General features: G+C 37.6%; 4 protein-coding genes across 8 annotated transcripts; 3 read left to right on the top strand and 1 right to left on the bottom strand.

The window, feature by feature from the left end:
• Window positions 1-9: 9 nt before the first annotated feature.
• LOC114819110 (probable LRR receptor-like serine/threonine-protein kinase At3g47570) lies at window positions 10-11,242 on the top strand. 4 transcript variants are annotated; one of them, XR_011583117.1, is made up of 6 exons: window positions 10-260; window positions 1,291-1,393; window positions 1,512-2,992; window positions 3,178-3,249; window positions 3,922-4,281; window positions 4,379-5,136. XR_011583117.1 is itself a non-coding variant. In XM_070825336.1 (4 exons), exons 3-4 carry the CDS (start codon window positions 1,291-1,293, stop codon window positions 1,997-1,999), a joined length of 591 nt encoding a protein of 196 aa, XP_070681437.1. In that variant the 5' UTR covers window positions 124-260; window positions 780-868; the 3' UTR covers window positions 2,000-3,113. The 4 variants fall into 4 exon arrangements, 3 of the variants coding, with proteins under 3 accessions (XP_070681437.1, XP_028961814.1, XP_028961812.1); XM_070825336.1 differs by lacking the exons at window positions 3,178-3,249; window positions 3,922-4,281; window positions 4,379-5,136 and adding an exon at window positions 780-868 and having other exon boundaries at window positions 124-260; window positions 1,512-3,113; XM_029105981.2 differs by lacking the exons at window positions 10-260; window positions 1,291-1,393 and having other exon boundaries at window positions 4,379-7,643.
• On the top strand, window positions 2,007-2,646 carry LOC139197824 (peroxisomal and mitochondrial division factor 1-like). The gene is made up of 2 exons (XM_070825806.1): window positions 2,007-2,272; window positions 2,418-2,646. The coding sequence occupies exons 1-2, from the start codon at window positions 2,007-2,009 to the stop codon at window positions 2,644-2,646; spliced, it is 495 nt and encodes a 164-aa protein (XP_070681907.1).
• Window positions 10,751-11,113, top strand: LOC139197823 (putative receptor-like protein kinase At3g47110). The gene has a single exon (XM_070825805.1). It carries the CDS (start codon window positions 10,751-10,753, stop codon window positions 11,111-11,113), a length of 363 nt encoding a protein of 120 aa, XP_070681906.1.
• Window positions 11,243-11,855: 613 nt separating the features above from the next.
• LOC103420747 (uncharacterized) lies at window positions 11,856-16,514 on the bottom strand. Of its 2 annotated transcripts, none has more exons than XM_070825333.1 (7): window positions 15,958-16,514; window positions 15,795-15,843; window positions 15,225-15,310; window positions 14,203-14,425; window positions 13,921-14,093; window positions 12,951-13,434; window positions 11,856-12,307 (listed from the first exon to the last, which is right to left on the bottom strand). In XM_070825333.1, the coding sequence occupies exons 1-4, from the start codon at window positions 16,237-16,239 to the stop codon at window positions 14,321-14,323; spliced, it is 522 nt and encodes a 173-aa protein (XP_070681434.1). In that variant the 5' UTR covers window positions 16,240-16,514; the 3' UTR covers window positions 11,856-12,307; window positions 12,951-13,434; window positions 13,921-14,093; window positions 14,203-14,320. The 2 variants fall into 2 exon arrangements, with proteins under 2 accessions (XP_070681434.1, XP_070681436.1); XM_070825335.1 differs by having other exon boundaries at window positions 12,951-13,431.
• Window positions 16,515-18,294: the final 1,780 nt, after the last annotated feature.

The raw sequence follows: 18,294 nt of genomic DNA, 5'->3' as shown, positions 1-18,294 counted from the left end.
TTTCGGAGCATAAAAATCTGGGACAGAAAACGCGGGATTTGGAGCCCTTCCCCCTCTCTCTCAGCACTTTCCTCGTTGTCCCCAACCGAATGAATCCATTTTGAATTTGGAAAAAAGCCGCTTTTAGCTTAAAAGGCAAAAGCACCGATTAATCGCTTCACTTATCTTCTGATTTGGGCAGGGCTTGGATCTGGAGCTCTCTCTCTCTCTCTCTCTCTCTCTCTCTCTCTCTCGTCTCTTCACCTGTGTCGCAGCAAAAGGTCAGTGACAGGGAGCTCACTCTTCTATGTTGATATAATCGATTGCATACAGATTATGCATTTTTAAGAATCGCTTTTTGTTTTAATTTATTCAAGCATCTGGTTTGGTATGCTTAAACTGAGGATTTCTCTATTGATAAGAACTACTGGAAATTTATAGGGTAAGAAAAGTCTTATTTGGGATCTGATTCAGTGGTGTATTTGATTTGATTTGATTTTGTAATTTTCCCTTTAATTACTTCTGTTTTTCTATGGGCATCACAATTGATAGTTTGGTTACTGGAGCCATCGAAATCCCTCTTCTTTAAGCGCTCGTTTAGTGTCTAAGATTGGATTGGATAGCTGATGATATTAAAAATTTTGTTCAAACTGAAAGTAAAAAATAGGGGTATTGCTCGTGAAGTAAACTTATCCCTTCAAATCCCCACAAAATGGTAGATTACGAAGAATATGTTTTCTTCGTGTCTAATCTCTTATAACATACTACAAATGAAAAATCATTCATTTTTATCTTCACAGGTACCTTGAATTACACGTTATCATTCGTTGATGGAGCACGCGTATCTCGTATTCGATACTTCAGTGGATACCATACTCGCCGGATACAAGTATTTGTCTTTTAGGATATCGTTACAATTTCAAATAAAAAATTAAGAGGAGAAAATCAATAGGAAACAAAGCTTTAGTTGAAAGTAGATGAATACAAAGAGTTTGTCTCTAATTAAAATAAGGAATATAACTCTCACACTTGAATGAACTTGAATTTGGATGTTTTTACGTTGAAATATGTTTTAAATTATGTATTTTTATTGTCGTATCCATGACGCAGTGTATCCTAGTTTTTCGAGATTTTACGTATTATCGTGCCGTGTGTATAGTATCACCTTATTGGTATCCATGCTTCATCTTGTTCAATCAAATCCTAACCACCAAAAAGCCCCGAGTGATATGGGATTACAGAAATCCAGTACTTTTCTCTTTTTATTTTGATGTCTTATGTGGTTTACTTTATATCATTTGATGTCAGCAGATGGTTGATATGGAGAAAACAGAACTGAAGAAGTCAGATTCAGCCGGGTTGGACAATAGTATCACTCCAGATAGTTCAATGTGGCTGGTAGAATATCTGGAAGGTTAGTGGTTATTTGCGAGCTCATCTTGTTTGTTCTTGCTGATTACAATTTGTTTGTTACTGTAATCCTTCTGCGATGATTTGACCTAATAAAATGTTTAAAATGCTGAATCTTACAGAGATGGACCAGAGCATTAAGCAAATGCTGAAGCTGATCAAAGAAGATGGTGATTCTTTGCCCAACAAAGACGAAACGTTTTTGCAGAAGAAGCCGGAATTAGTTCAGGAATTTCACCGGATGTATCGTTCACTGGCCGGATGCTATGAACACTTGAACAAAGCACATAAGGGGTTTGGAGATTCTGAATATGGTTTCAACCAAGGCTCTCCTCTGCTGACTCCCGATGCTAAACATGGTTTGCGGAAATCCGACGATCAAGTTGTTGGTTTTGATATATCACTAAGCTCAGATGGTTCTAGTCCAGCTCTTTCTATAAAGAATGGCGCTGAATCATCTTCCTCTTCATCATTGGGATCCGAGTCAGATTCTCCTAATTCCCCGGTCAGCAATTACTCGGTTCCACCTCCGAGCGCTGATTTCGACAGTCAGGGATGGCAGCAGAAGATTGCTGAGCTTGAAAGAGAAGCTCCAGGTAAAGGAGTCTGATCTTACAATGGAGAAAATGTGTGTCTTCGAGCTGCAAGAACAGACAGTTGAGTTGGAAAATCGTGCATTAGACAGTGATAATGAGATTCGGAAATTGATGGAGGACTTGGAAGTGACTAAAGAAAGGCTTAAGGGGTCGAACAAAGAGATTGCGAATTTGAAGCATGAACTTGCCGATAGAATTTCCAAAGGCGCTGATCAAATGCAAGGTTTTGAATCTCAACTTGACTCTGAGAGAAAGCATGTTTCGGAGCTGCAGGAGAGGATTGTGAGGTGACATATTCGGCCGCGATCTTGAGGTGATGCAACTGAAGGGCGCATTGCGTGATGCACAGGAACAATTCTCGCTTGAGAAAGCAGACCTGCAGGCATTCAAGTTTTGCAGCGAAACAAATTGTCTTGGACACGAGACTTGAAGAATTGAGTTTGAGAAACAAGAGGTTAGAGTACGAAATAAGGCAAACAAGAGGTTAGAGTACGAAATAAGGCAATGTGAAACGGATAAGATGGAAATGGAAAGGCTGCATGCTGTCTACGAGATGGCATTGCAAGATGAAATAAGCCGCCTGAAAGTTGAAGTTGCTGATAGAAATGGACACGTGGTCCTCTGCCTCCAATTCCAACATTTGCAACTGGGTTGGCGTTAGCTGCGGTGCTAGCCACCACAGAGTCACGGCCTTAAATCTCTCGCACATGGGTCTTGCCGGAGTTATTCCTCCACATCTAGGCAACCTCTCATTTCTCGTTGAGTTGGGCTTGAGAATAATAGCTTTCATGGTCCCCTACCGCAAGAACTGTCTCGTTTGCGCCGGTTGAAGGAGATTAACTTTGGAAACAACGGCTTTATGGGAACCATTCCTTCGTGGTTTGGGTCCTTTGCTAAACTTCAAACCATCAAATTGTACGGTAATGGCTTCTCGGGTTTCATACCGGCTGCTATCTTCAACTTATTTGCACTCGAAATAATTAATCTAAGCAGGAACCAACTATCGGGTACGTACATACCACCAGTACCAGCCACCTAGGAATATAAGTTAATGATTGCTTGCTTCATCATTACATTTTGATATATTTGTTTCATTTTAACATCTATATATAACATGTATAACAATCATCTCGTTTGTTTTATTTATTTATTTTCCTTCATTTTTGTTGGAATGCATGCACATATTTAACAGGTAGCATACCCAGAGAAATAGGCAACTTAACAATGGTGAAGGGCATATACCTTGACGACAACAAGTTCGAAGGTATACTGTATGACTTAGGTTTTGTTACATGTATACTAGCAGATACCTACACACACACTGTGTGAATAATTTCATTTCATTTTGTTTTTTTTACTATGAAGTGTGATTAGTTTTTAAAATTCTAAAAAAAAAAGATATCAATTATAAAAATTGGGACAATGATGAGCAGTTTCTTCTAAAGCAGACATGTTTTTTATTTACTATTTTATTTTATTTTTAATTTTTAAATAGGGCATGCCATATTGACCTGGCTGTGAGGTTGTCGTAAATAATAACAAAATTTATGTTCATGTAATTACTAAATTGCCCATATATTTTATTTTTGTGCAGTTTTGGTGTGAGGGTTAAAATTGCAATTTTATGTAGTTTTGGTTGAGAGCAGAGTTCTATTCAGAGTTCTATTAATAGGTACTAGGTAGTTTAGATACGAACCCCTTCTTAGCAGGAATCTTGTTCCACTTTAGCAAAAATGGAATGAGAGGACTATCATAGGAATCGTATATTTAATGTGTAAGACCCTAATATTCTAGAGCAAAAAGAGAACCTATATAGTGAGCACATGGTCCTTATAATGTTATCCCACTTTTGCTACGGTAGAACGGGATTCCCAGTAAGAAGCTACTCCTATATATGTTTACATGATTTTAACAATATATACGGATTGATTTATAGAACTTCCGAACGAGATGGGCAGTTTAGTTCAACTGGAGGAGTTGTTTGTGCAGTCCAATGCCCTAAAAGCCTATGCTCTTGTACCTGTCTTCAACATATCTTCTTTGACTTTTTTGACTCTATACGGAAACAACATGAGTGGCAGTCTTCCGGACAATATATGTGAGCATCTTTCGAGTATTCGAATATTTGATTTGGGTCGAAACCAGCTTGGCGGTCTGATTCCCTCCAAACTGTGGCAACGCAAAGAGCTTCGTGAAATCTCATTATACTCTAACAATTTCCGTGGAAGCATACCCAAAAGTCTTGGCAATTTGACCTACTTAACCGATATTCGTCTTGGTGAGAATCATTTAACAGGTAATAAATTTGGGGGCATTTTATAATCAATTTGTTTTTTAGTTTTTAGTTAAACTGAAGTTACAAATTTAATACAAACGTTCTGAAATTGTTACAGGTACAATACCGGATAAGATTGGTGATCTTCCGCAGTTAGAGATTTTGGGACTGCAATTTAATAATCTCAGTGGCGTCATCCCATCCAAACTCTTCAATCTCTCCATGATAAAAATAATAAGGCTTTCTTTCAATCAGGTCTCAGGTAGCCTCCCAGCAAACATCGGTCTTAACGCTCCAAACCTAGAATTCTTTACTGTAGCCAGAACTAACCTCGTGGGTGGACTACTCCCTAACTTCTCCAATGCTTCCAAGCTCAGGGTGCTAGTCATGAGCGAAAACTCATTTTCCGGGTTTCTTCCTAGCACGCTCTGTTCCTTGAAAAACCTTGAGTATCTTTTATTGTACTCGAATAATTTGACAATTGATGCTTCTACTCCACAAGCAGCAAGCACTCTCTCTTGCTTGTTTAATCTTAGAAATTTGACAAGGTTATTCTTGGGAGACAATCCACTAAACACCACGATTCCAGCTTCTCGCAGGAATCTCTCTACGTCACTCCTATATGTGAGTTTATTCCGTTCCAACATCAGGGGCAACATTCCAGTAGAAATTGGCAACTTGAGCAGCTTGATATTACTAGACCTGGGAACCAATCAGTTGAGTGGAGCAATTCCAACTTCAATACAAAGGCTACAAAATCTCCAAGTTTTGTATTTGTATGATAACGAACTGCAAGGGCATATCCCGTATGAACTCTGTCAACTAAACAACCTAGCCTATTTAGCTTTGGCTGGTAATCGGCTCTTTGGTTCTATTCCTTCCTGCTTGGGTACTTTGGCAGTAGCTCTAAGATTTCTATGGTTAGGGTCCAATTTGTTAACTTCAAAAATACCATCTTCCTTGTGGGAACTCAAGTATATATTGGACCTAAACTTGTCATCCAATTCTCTAGTTGGACCACTCTCGGAAGACATCGGAAAGTTGAAAGATGTGCTGAATATGGACTTGTCAAATAACCATTTCTCCGGAAACATTCCCGATAGCATTGGGGGTCTTCAGAAAATGATTGATTTGTCCTTGGCAATTTGCCTAAATCAAAATATTAAGAGGCGAAGAGCTTACATATGTATGAGCTGACGAATGAAACTGGAGAAGTTTTTGTGCTTGAAATAGCTGGGGAGCAGAACCCAAGCGAACTCGCAAGAAGAGAGACGGAGCAGGAGTCGCGGACAGGGAGGAGGTAGAGGGCATGGATTTAAATATCGAAAATATCGGCGAAATATCGCCGATATTTTCGTTTTTTTTGACTTACCGATATTTTAAGGAGTATCCAATGAGTTTTCGTCAAAATATCGCGATATTAGTCCAAAAATTCCTTAAAATTTGGAAAAGACTCGGTTTTGAGCATAAAGGGGTTCGAACCCCTCCCCCTTAACTTCTTAAGGCCTTAACCACTGTACCACTTATGTTGTTATGATAATAAGCTACAATATTTATATATATGGTTTATTTTTACAAGAAACAAATTTGCACATATTCCAAATTTTTTGTGGTATTATATTTTAAATTGTGTCAATTAATTACTTAGTCAATGGCAAGTGGTTTTTAATTTTTCTATTTTTTATTTGGTCAAGGGCTGGAAAAAATTCCGGAAAATCCCAAACCAAACCGAAAAAGTCCCAAACTTAAACCGAAAAATCCCAAACCAAAACCATCCTGAAGTTCGGGAATCCCATCCCGAAAAATACCGAAATTTTCGATATGGGATTGGTTTCCAAATCCCATTTGTTTGGTAATCCCGAAAAATACCGAAGTATTCGGTTTCCTATTGACTTTTGGGTTTTGGTTCTTGAAAACCATTGCCATAGTTGGTAACTACTCTTCAAAATACACTTACTCTACACATAGAGATGATGAAGATATTGAAAATTTTGAACCTCATAGGAACTCTATGTGGTACTAAGCCACTCATGTATCTTACCATGCAATGTATAAAGTGTAAAATATTGTACTAATTCATTATATATAAATGATTATGGTGTGTTTAGACTTCTTTCATTAATTTCTACATATTTTCTATAGTCACAATGTTTGTCAGCTCGCTATATAATCAACTTGATAATGTTAAATCCATCATGCAATGCATTTCCTTCCAATTTTTTGTGATAAACTAATAGATAATTGACTAAATAAACATCCTGCAAAGTTTCAATAAAAATTTCCAAGTTTTTCTTACAATTTCCGTGGTTTCCATGTAATTTTTATCGATATCGATATTATCCCGATATTTCCATCGATATTTCCGTGTTTTCGGACTACCGATATTTTCTTCCTTGGTAGAGGGAGTCGATCCAAAAGTCGGGATTGATGATGTTCTCTCAGTCGACGACAGCCTCGGTTCGGCTCGAATCTGACAAATCTCCTCTCGTCGGAGGTCAGGTTGTTGGTTTTGCAGAGTCGCCTGAAACTGGGCTTGCTGATTTGTCAACATCCTCACCCGATTTCTGAGCTTCTTCTTCTTCTCTGGTTTTTAGGGTTTCTCCAACTTGGCGTATCAGACTTCTGAGCTTCTTCTTCTATCATCGTGATTCTGAAAGCCGCAGGCTCTCTCTCCCTCTCATCAAACCGAAGCCGAAGCTCTATCCCTCTGTCCCCATCCTCTCCAGTCCCTCCGTCCCCCTCCTCTCCTCTCGCCACAGCCACAGCCACACCCAGCTGTCTCCGAGTGAAAAATGGGAGCGATCATCTCTCTCCAATTTGTCAGCTGTTATGTCCCCTTCCCCTCTCTCCCCGAGTCAAACCTGAGATGCAGCGGCTGAAAATCGGGCCTTAAGCCTGAGTGGCATTTTTTGTAAATAAAGTGAAATTTGGCCGAAAGCATTGAGTGGCAGTCTTGTAAATAAACTGAAATCACGACATGGAAATGAAACGGTGTGTGGGAGGACATTTTCGGAGCATAAAAATCTGGGACAGAAAACGCGGGATTTGGAGCCCTTCCCCCTCTCTCTCCCTCTCATTAATGATTGCTTGCTTCATCATTACATTTTGATATATTTGTTTCATTTTAACATCTATATATAAGATGTATAACAATCATCTCGTTGGTTTTTTTTTTTTCCTTCTTTTTTGTTGGAATGCATGCACATATTTAACAGGTAGCATACCCAGAGAAATAGGCAACTTAACAATGGTGAAGGGCATATACCTTGACGACAACAAGTTCGAAGGTATACTGTATGACTTAGGTTTTGTTACATGTATACTAGTAGATGCCTGCACACACTGTGTGTGAATAATTTCATTTCATTTTGTTTTTTTTACTATGAAGTGTGATTAGTTTTTAAAATTCTAAAAAAAAAAAAGAAATCAATTATAAAAATTAGGACAATGATGAGCAGTTTCTTCTAAAGTAGGCATGTTTTTTATTTACTATTTTATTTTATTTTATTTTTAATTTTTAAATAGGGCATGCCATATTGACCTGGCTGTGAGGTTGTTGTAAATAATAACAAAATTTATGTTCATGTAATTACTAAATTGCCCATATATTTTATTTTTGTGCAGTTTTGGTGTGAGGGTTAAATTGCAATTTTATGTTGTTTTGTTTAAGAGCAGAGTTCTATAAATAGGTACTAGGTAGTTTAGATACGAGCCCCTTCTTAGCAAGAATCTCGTTCCACTTTGGCAAAAATGAAATGAGAGGACTATCATAGGAATCGTATATTTACTGTGTAAGACCCTCATATTCTAGAGCAAAAAGAGAACCTATATAGTGAGCACATGGTCCTTATAATGTTATCCCACTTTTGCTACGGTAGAACGGGATTCCCAGTAAGAAGCTACTCCTATATATGTTTACATGATTTTAACAATATATACGGATTGTTTTATAGAACTTCTGAACGAGATGGGCAGTTTAGTTCAGCTGGAGAAGTTGTCCGTGCGGTCCAATGCCCTAAAAGCCTCTGCTCTTGTGCCTGTCTTCAACATATCTTCTTTGACTATTTTGACTCTATACGGAAACAACATGAGTGGCAGTCTTCCCGACAATATATGTGAGCATCTTTCGAGTATTCGAATATTTGATTTGGGTTGAAACCAGCTTGGCGGTCTGATTCCCTCCAAACTGTGGCAATGCAAAGAGCTTTGTAAAATCTCATTATCCTCTAACAATTTCCGTGGAAGCATACCCAAAAGTCTTGGCAATTTGACCTACTTAACCGATATTCGTCTTACTGAGAATCATTTTACAGGTAATAAATTTGGGGGCATTTCATAATCAATTTGTTTTTAGTTTTTAGTTCAACTGAAGTTACAAATTTAATACAAACGTTCTGAAATTGTTACAGGTACAATACCGGATGAGATTGGTGATCTTCCGCAGTTAGAGATTTTGGGACTGGGTTTTAATAATCTAAGTGGCGTCATCCCATCCAAACTCTTCAATCTCTCCACGATAAGAAGAATAGGGCTTTCTTTCAATCAGCTCTCAGGTAGCCTCCCAGACCTAGAACTCTTTATTGTAGCCAGAACTAACCTCGTGGGTGGACTACTCCCTAACTTCTCCAATGCTTCCAAGCTCAGGGTGCTAGACATGAGCGAAAACTCATTTACCGGGTTTCTTCCTAGCACGCTCTGTTCCTTGAAAAACCTTGAGATTCTTTCCTTGCACTCGAATAATTTGACAATTGATGCTTCTACTCCGCAAGCAGCAAGCACTCTCTCTTGCTTGTTTAATCTTAGAAATTTGACAAGGTTATACTTGGGAGACAATCCACTAAACACCACGATTCCAGCTTCTCGCAGGAATCTCTCTACGTCACTCCTATATGTGTATTTATTCCGTTCCAACATCAGGGGCAACATTCCAGTAGAAATTGGCAACTTGAGCAGCTTGATATTTCTATACCTGGGAACCAATCAGTTGAGTGGAGCAATTCCAACTTCAATTAAAAGGCTACAAAATCTCCAAGTTTTGAGTTTGTATGATAACGAACTGCAAGGACATATCCCGTATGAACTCTGTCAACTAAACAACCTAGCCGGTTTAGTTTTGCATGGTAATCGGCTCTCTGGTTCTATTCCTTCCTGCTTGGGTACTTTGGCAGTAGCTCTAAGAATTCTATCGTTAGGGTCCAATTTGTTAACTTCAAAAATACCATCTTCCTTGTGGGAACTCAAGTATATATTGGACCTAAACTTGTCATCCAATTCTCTAGTTGGACCACTCTCGGAAGACATCGGAAAGTTGAAAGATGTGCTGAATATGGACTTGTCAAATAACCATTTCTCCGGAAACATTCCCGATGGCATTGGGGGTCTACAGAAAATGATTAATTTGTCCTTGGCAAACAATTATTTAGAAGGCCCAATTCCCAGTTCATTTAAAACCTTGCTAAGCCTAGAATTCTTGGATTTGTCCAAAAACAATCTATCTGGAGTGATCCCAAAGTCATTGGAAGCACTCTTGTATCTCAAGCATCTGAATTTGTCTTTCAACAAACTCCAAGGAGAAATTCCAACCGGCGGGCCTTTCGGAAACTTCACTGATGATTCATTTGTATCAAACGGTGCACTCTGCGGTTCTTCCCGACTCCATGTTCCATTATGCAAATACAGAACAAAAGTTGAGCCAAATTGGAGGAAAGCTAAATATATCATCTCAGGGGTCATGTCAGTAATACTCCTAGCGGCTGCTGCATTGATTCTGGTGCTATGCAGGAAAAGGAATGTTGAAGTTGTAAGAGAAACTGACTTGCTATGTCGAGTTCTTTGGAGAAGAGTTTCGCGCCTAGAACTTGTAAGGGCGACAAATGGACTTCACGAAAGTAACTTACTAGGCACAGGGGGGTTTGGCTCAGTATACAGAGGAACACTGTCAGACGGGATATATATCGCCCTCAAGGTTTTCAATTTACAGCTAGAAGGGGCATTCAAGAGTTTTGCGAAGGAATGTGAAATGCTAAGCAATATCCGTCATCGGAATCTCATTAAAATCATAAGTTGTTGCGATGAACTTGATTTCAAAGCCCTGGTGCTTCAATTGATGCCTAATGGAAGCCTCGAACAGTGGTTGTATTCTCCAAACCGCTCCATGACTATCCTGCAGAGGTTGGACATAATGAAAGATGTTGCATTGGCACTAGAATATCTTCATCAAGGTTACTCGATACCTATCGTTCATTGTGACGTGAAACCAAGCAATATACTATTAGATGATGATATGGTTGCACATGTTGCTGATTTTGGCATTGCAAGACTCATCGGCAGTGGAGATTCGATGACGGAAACAATGACCCTAGCCACAGTTGGATACATGGCTCCAGGTGATGTATTTTTTCAATTTTGTTTATGTTGGTTTTATTAGGGGTTATAATTTTCTTTTTATCATACATAACTAAATTCACATACAAATTTTGCTGAGTTCGGGATGGAAGGAAGCGTTTCCACGAGTGGGGATGTGTATAGTTTTGGTATTGTACTCATGGAGACATTCACAAAAAGGAAGCCAACGGATGAGATGTTTGTTGGGGAAATGAATTTAAAGCAATGGATTGCAGATTCATTATTTCTAAATGCTGCTATAGATGAAGTTGTGGATGCCGATACACTTGGGACGGAGGAAGATGGTGGTTTCGTGAGCAGGAGGGATTGCTTATCATCCGTTATGAGATTAGCTTTAGCTTGCACTGCAGCATTGCCGAAAGAAAGGATTAACATGAAAGATGCCGTAGTCGCACTAAATAAAATCAAGGCCAAGTATTTGAAGGACTCTGGAGGAGTGAATTCTTAGTTCTTTGTTCTCTATATTTTCGGATCCATTTTCTTATCGTTGTTTTCGATCTTCAAAAACTACATTATTTTCTTATTGTTATTTCAGTCAATATATCAGGAAGTGACAAACTTCTAAACTTCTACTTAAGTTGGGTTTTTTGGCTGCTTCACCAATTTGTGCTCATCTTTTTAACAAAAGGAACGAAGTTACTCCAATTTTCAGCCCTAAAGATCTTATCATTCATTCTGTAATATGTAAATGATCTTACAGCTTCGACCTAAATTTGACCCATTTTCTTAACCCGCGGTTCCTATAACCCATAAAATTTTTTAGTGTCGTTCAAATCACAAATACCCTAGATGAATTGAAAAACTGCAGATATTAGTTAAATACACCTGAACGACATCATATTGTTTGTACTAAATATAACAGTACCCCAAATTAATGGTGCTATCATATTTATGTATATAAGTTTACGTATATTTTTTAATGACATAAATTTCAATATACAGCATACCTATATTAGTATGATTCTAATTTACATCTGTTTCTTATCAAAAAATTTATAACATAAATTTCAATATGTATGCTTACAACACAAAAAAATTCGTTTTGTTTCGTAAAATTACAAATAATTCACTAATACTTCATACATGGAGCAGCGAACCACTTTAGTTGGGTTCTCTTGGCACATATTTGAGTTAGAAAGTTGAGAGAATTCTAAAACCAGCATGAGATACTTTAGAACAATTTGACAAAATAGGGTGTGAATGTGTTTTAATATTCCTTCCAACAAACAACAAAACGTTATCCCCTAGATGAAAAAATACAACAGAAAACAAAGCACGTGCACTTTACCCCAATGACGCATGAGTACAAATGGATCCTAAATTTGACCCGAGTAAAAGTTGATAAAATGACAAACTTCTTATATATATTTGTACCAGCCAAGGGCAGCTAAAAAATTAATGAGCAATCCAAAAAGTAGTCAAAACCGCTTCAGCCATATGCATCATGAAACACAATCTAAGCTATCAGAACAGACTATCTAGAATTATTATCTGATATGCTGTTGCAAATATGCCTCTATAACAAACCCAAAACATTGAATTCCATCACCTTCTTGTTATTGACCTCTTTTTCAGTCAGAATCACCAGAGCTTCTGAACCGTCGACCAGGACCATGTCACCTTCGCACACTTGTGGGCAGAGCTGAAGAAGAGATTCAGAATTATAATATATTATACTGACAGATTCTCAGACACATTTCATCAAACACCTAATGTGCCACAATCTCATATGCTTTCTTGTAAGAGTAATTGAGGAAGAGTAAGTTTTTGAACAAAATTAACTTCTAGTTGAGTAATTTAACAGAAAAGAAGCAGCAAAAAAATCCAGAAATCTTTAATTCAAGAACAATACTTGGTAGTTGAACAAAATTAACTTCTGGATGAGTAATTTATCAGAGAAAAAGCAAAAAGAAACCTAGAAATCTTGAAAAAAAATTGTCTATAAGAAATGAAATTGAGCTAAAAAACTGGAAATCTCACTTCAATTAAGCAGCTTTTCAGATGTTTACAGATTAAATATGCATGATAACAAAAAGAAGCATCCTTTCTTCACTAATTGGACACTAACAGAAAAACCCTAATTCATATTATTCAGATTTCAAATACACGGGACCAAATAGCTAAGAAAGTTGGAAAATTTGACCCCAATCAAACAAAAAAATTGTTCTGGTTATACATGCAATACCCACCTAACATATCAACCAATTCCAAATTAAAATGGAAAATGAAATGAAGCAAGATAAATTGAATACAATTTGGGGAAAATTTGGGGAAAATTATCTCACCTGGAGCTCCGAATCTCCAAGAGGTCCTGATCCGAGTAAGCGCCGAATTGGGTTGCTGAAGATGGTGATCAAGGAAGGGTTTTGGAGGTGGGTTTCATCAAATCAAAGGCTAAGCCATTAGGTTTGGAGGGAGAGGAACACATAAACTAATAAAAATCCTAATTCCCTCTTTCACTCACTTTCTTTAACTAAAATTTAATTACTTTGATGCTTCTTTCAATTTTCTTTCATTGTATGAGCAACCAAACAGGGGATAACACAAATTGCAAGGCAAGAAAGAAAGATGGAAATCTGGAGGACTTGGGAGAAGCGTTTCCGCTTTCGGAGGTCGTGAATGATGCGCTGAAGCTCCGTGACTCGGACTTTGTTGCCATTGTAGACCCAGTTGTTGAGCTCTGGAACCACATTCAAGCTAGGGTTTCCGAGCGGGCTGATTTTGTTGTAGAGGGTCGGCTACTTGGTCTTGCTCGTGTAGTAGGTCCTGCTATTATACTGAGAACGATTATAATAGCACATATTAAATAAATGCACAATCAAGAAAATCAAAGGTAATTTTTGGTTAGGAAGGAAAAAAAAAACAACAGTAATCTGTCATCCTTTTTTACCACGAAATTTTTCAAAGCTTCAATTAACTTTCTAATCACAATTCATTTTGTTAAATATTTTCGTCCTGGAAAGAAAAAATTAAAAAGATTAACATTCCCAAAACATGAATAAGCAGATTCAAAGATTAATCTCCACATGAAACACTTCCAGTAGTAAGAACAAACACACTCATTTCAAAACATAAATAAGCAGATTCAAAGATTCACTTTTGTACATAAATGAGCCAAAAGCACACGTGCCGCTTTAATGTATGAGCCAAAAGAACTTTCAGCCTTAGCAGCCCATACCCGATACCCCAAATTTGAGATATATTTGAGACTCAAAAGTGTTCACACAGAAATGTCAAACAACGCAGATCTCTAACCTGATCCTTGTGTGCATCTCGCCGTCATTCTTGCTGAAACTTCTGCAGCAAAAGCATCAACATCCTCTTCAACTGTGAAACAGCTACACTGGGAACATCTTTTGAATCTCTCCCTCTTGATGTTATTGTCAACGCATCGCCGAATCAACATTCGCAGGCACACCAAAAGCTGCCTAACAAAAGAAAAAAAAAACAAAATTTCACAAATTAACCAAATGAAATTCAGCGCAAAATTCCAAAAAAAATTGAAAATGAAAGCAGGAAATAGTGAGAGTAGTGTACTGGGCTGATGTCTGATTTGTTATTGAGCTGGAGCATATCTCGGAATATGTCTCGGTCGGCGGAGTCGAGACTGGTTTTTCAGCTCCTCCAACGGGCCTAAAGATTGTACTCCATCAACTCATTCGAATTGGACCAGACCAATAGCAACAAAAGGCTCAACAACATGTGCTCCATGGATCGTCCAGCTTTGCCATTGAAAAAAGAACGAAGAAGAAGATGACAACTGAAGTGAATAGAGGGAAAACAATCAATATTTGAACAAATTCAATGTGCTGCAGCAGGAGTTTTTTGATCCATTTATATATTAGATTTCCCTTAAACATAGGATGAGAAAACAAATGATACCCAAATCTCAACATTAGTGTAGTAGATGAGTGAATAATATATGACAAAAACAAATTCAATGGTGCATACTAAAAATGTGTGAATAGAGTAAGACAGAGTACATGAGTGACTTTGAAATCAATGAATTAAATTCCAAAAGTGAGTGACAAAGAATAACTAAGGCAGAAGCTTAAGTACCCTATCAATTTCAAATTCCATGTCTGTTCACTGCATATTTCTTCACTTATATGTTAAATTTTGTTCAAATTCAATGTATGTTCACTGCATGCCAATTTGTGTTTCGGCACACTCTTACTGGTATTTGGTCACAAAACTACAACCATTTTTACAAATTCCATAATCCAACAATGGAAAATGAAAATCACGAAGCAACCTAGAAGGAGGCAGACAACAAAAATCAAAGAACGGAACAGGTGAGAACCAAAACGTTAAAAGCAGCACATACCCATTTCAAAGACCAAAAATCATGCAAAGATCAAAAATTCCAAAAATTCAGTATATTAGCACTCTCTGCAAAGCCCAAAATAAGAAAATTAGAAAAATAGAATTTGATAACATTATAGTTTAAAAACCCTAAAATTTCCAGTCAAAGGAAAAGTAATAAATCCCAAAAAATAAAATCAGCAAAATAAATCTATAGTTTGATAAAAATTTAGGAGAAGGGTAAGATTAGATACGCAAAGAGAGGGTGGCCTTGTATTTCTGCTACTCTGAAATGCAATCCCCCTTGTCCCAGGGCCCTTCAAACTTCTCCGAGTAATATCTGCGCACAGAAACAATATCCATTTACCCTATTCGGAAATCGAAAAATGGATTTTAGAGAGAAGGGATAATTAGGGTTTAAGAGTAACCGTGGAAACTAATTATGCTGAGAGGAAGCAATTGTGGTCCGTGTGTCTTCACACAACAAATTGGAAAGTGGGATTGCATACATTTGGGATTTTAACAATAACCAACAGTCATTCAAAATTTACCAGTCACAATTAGAGCTTAAGTGATACCTTGATTACAGTCATCAATACGCCTGCTCACACACTAACACCCAAAACCTAAATCATTCATATCCTTCTCTTTCTCCTCCTTGGAGACTCTGATTCAAGTAAAATCAAACATTCAAACGACTCATCTCTCAATTGATTGATTGGTACCAAATGAAGGTCAATAATACTTATTTGTAATATAATTAATAAAAAAATTAAACGCTTGAATAAAAAAAGTAAGAAATTAAAAGAGAAATGGAGAAATACCTGGAATGGAATAAGTGAATCGTAGATGAAGGAGTTTATGTTTTTGTTTCTGTTTCGAAACCAGAACCAAACCAATTTGGGACAAAAATGAACAATTCTTTCAATTTTTTTCAAGAACTTAACAATTTGCCTAAATCAAAATATTAAGAGGCGAAGAGCTTACGTATATATGAGCTGACGAATGAAACTGGAGAAGTTTTTGTGCTTGAAATAGCTGGGGAGCAGAACCCGAGCGAACTCGCAAGAAGAGAGACGGAGCAGGAGTCGCGGACAAGGAGGAGGTAGAGGGAGTCGATCCAAAAGTCGGGATTGATGATGTTCTCTCAGTCGACGACGGCCTCGGTTCGGCTCGAATCTGACGAATCTCCTCTAACATCGTTCGTCGGAGGTCAGGTTGTTGGTTTTGCAGAGTCGCCTGAAACTGGGCTTGCTGATTTGTCAACATCCTCACCCGATTTCTGAGCTTCTTCTTCTTCTTCTCTGGTTTTTAGGGTTTCTCCAACTTGGCGTATCAGACTTCTGAGCTTCTTCTTCTATCATCGTGATTCTGCAAGCCGCAGGCTCTCTCTCCCTCTCATCAAGCCGAAGCCGAAGCTCTATCCCTATGTCCCCATCCTCTCCAGTCCCTCTGTCCCCCTCCTCTCCTCTCGCCACAGCCACACCCAGCCGTCTCCGAGTGAAAAATGGGAGCCATCGTCTCTCTCCAATTTGTCAGCCGTTATGTCCCCCTCCCCTCTCTCGCCGAGCCAAACCTGAAGCAGCTGAAAATCGGGTCTTAAGCCTGAGTGGCATTTTTGTAAATAAAGCGAAATTTGGCTAAAATCATCCGAGTGGCAGTCTTGTAAATAAAAGACATGTCCTCCCACGCTAGAGAAGTACATTGACTCATCAAATTCCAATATCTCTAAAGGCATTAAAAAACTAGGTGCAATGTGATTTTAGGTCACTGTGCGGAACATAGTAAATTGATTCTTGTATAAAAATTTCTGTTACAAAGCTAATTTATATGTCTATAGTTGTATTAATAAAGAATCTAAATGGAGCATTATTACTTGAGTTATAGTTCAAATCAACCAAAATCATGAAAATAAATAAATAAAAAATTTAGGGCAAAGTCGGCATAACTAAACTAAAAACATAATTGTGATTTCTCTTATGCATGTGAAAGCAATATTTCTCTTATTCACATGCATAACCTAGAAAATTTCCTAAAGATGAAGTTTTTTTATTTTTATTTTTTTGCCACAAACAAACCAAGTTGGTATATATGCTGATGATTTCATCTTTTAGGGGCCTTTAAGATTGGGTGCCCTGTGCAAGGGCACCTATTGCACATGCCCAAAACCACCACTATAAAAACACTACATAACAACATGTTTAAAATTGAAAAAAAAAAAAAACCCTAAAATCCCTACCAATATAACAAATTTCCATAACATAGAATTCCACTTTTATCCCATCCCTCCACAGGGGATGTTACAACTACACTGCTGATCAACTTGACTAGATAGTCAGCATTCGAAAAACTTGACATCAACATTCGGACAAGAGACGACCTGTGTAAATGTTTATAAATTATACGAAAAATTGCAGAGACCTGCAGCCTAACAACTGAATTTGTAATTTAATTAACCAAGAATATATAGGGTAATTTTTAGGAAAAGGTTTGTTTGAAGCAGCTGCATCCTGCATGCACATGCAAAAAGCCTGTACTTCTTTTGCGCACGCAAAGTTCTCCATTAAAAAGAAAACAGTGCTGCATTTCATAGTCCCCAGTACGTCCAAATGCGGTACTGGTGGCCGTGGATGGATGAGAATATAAATACGCATGTGTTAAATAACATATAATTTTTAGGACGAGACTTGACGCAATAGAAAAGATTGCTCGTTTGTGATTGAACACGAGTTCGAGTCATAGAAACAGTCTCTTTGCAAAGTAAAAGTAAAGTTGTGTACGATAGATGTTTCTCCCAACTCTTGCAAAACAAAGAGTTTTGTTGCTTGGAGTTGTGGTGGCCCTTTCATGTATATAATATTAGGAAAACTAATGAAAATGGTTGGAAAACTTTGAGTTTTAACGATAAGGACAAAATAAAGGGTTTTATGAATAGTACCAGAATTGACTTTTTAGTTTAAAAATGTGATTTTTCATTAAAGTGAATAATATCGCGGACTTTTCGTTAAAACTCTGTATAATATTTGTACCACAAAAGTTTCTTTCTAAATAAGATACTGAAGTGGTAAGTCACTAAGTCCACGTTTGGTTGTCTGCCCCATGGGTACCTGACCAGTGATGCATTTCCACCTCTCTCATTTGCGTTGTGGGAAATTTGAAATGCTATAAAAAAAAAAAAAAAAAAAAAAAAAAAAAAAAAAAAAGAAAGTAAAGAATGACAAGGAGGTAGGCCTGTGAGGCCCTTGAAGAAAGGAAAGCATGACTTGAGCCCACTTCTTTTTTTATGTTTTTTGGGTCAAGAACTAAAGCCCAAATCTTAACATT

Source organism: Malus domestica, chromosome 07, assembly GCF_042453785.1.
Source record: "Malus domestica chromosome 07, GDT2T_hap1".
NCBI lineage: Eukaryota > Viridiplantae > Streptophyta > Magnoliopsida > Rosales > Rosaceae > Malus > Malus domestica.
The sequence above is the reverse complement of the archived record's forward strand: the minus strand, read 5'-3'. Positions and strand labels throughout refer to the sequence as shown.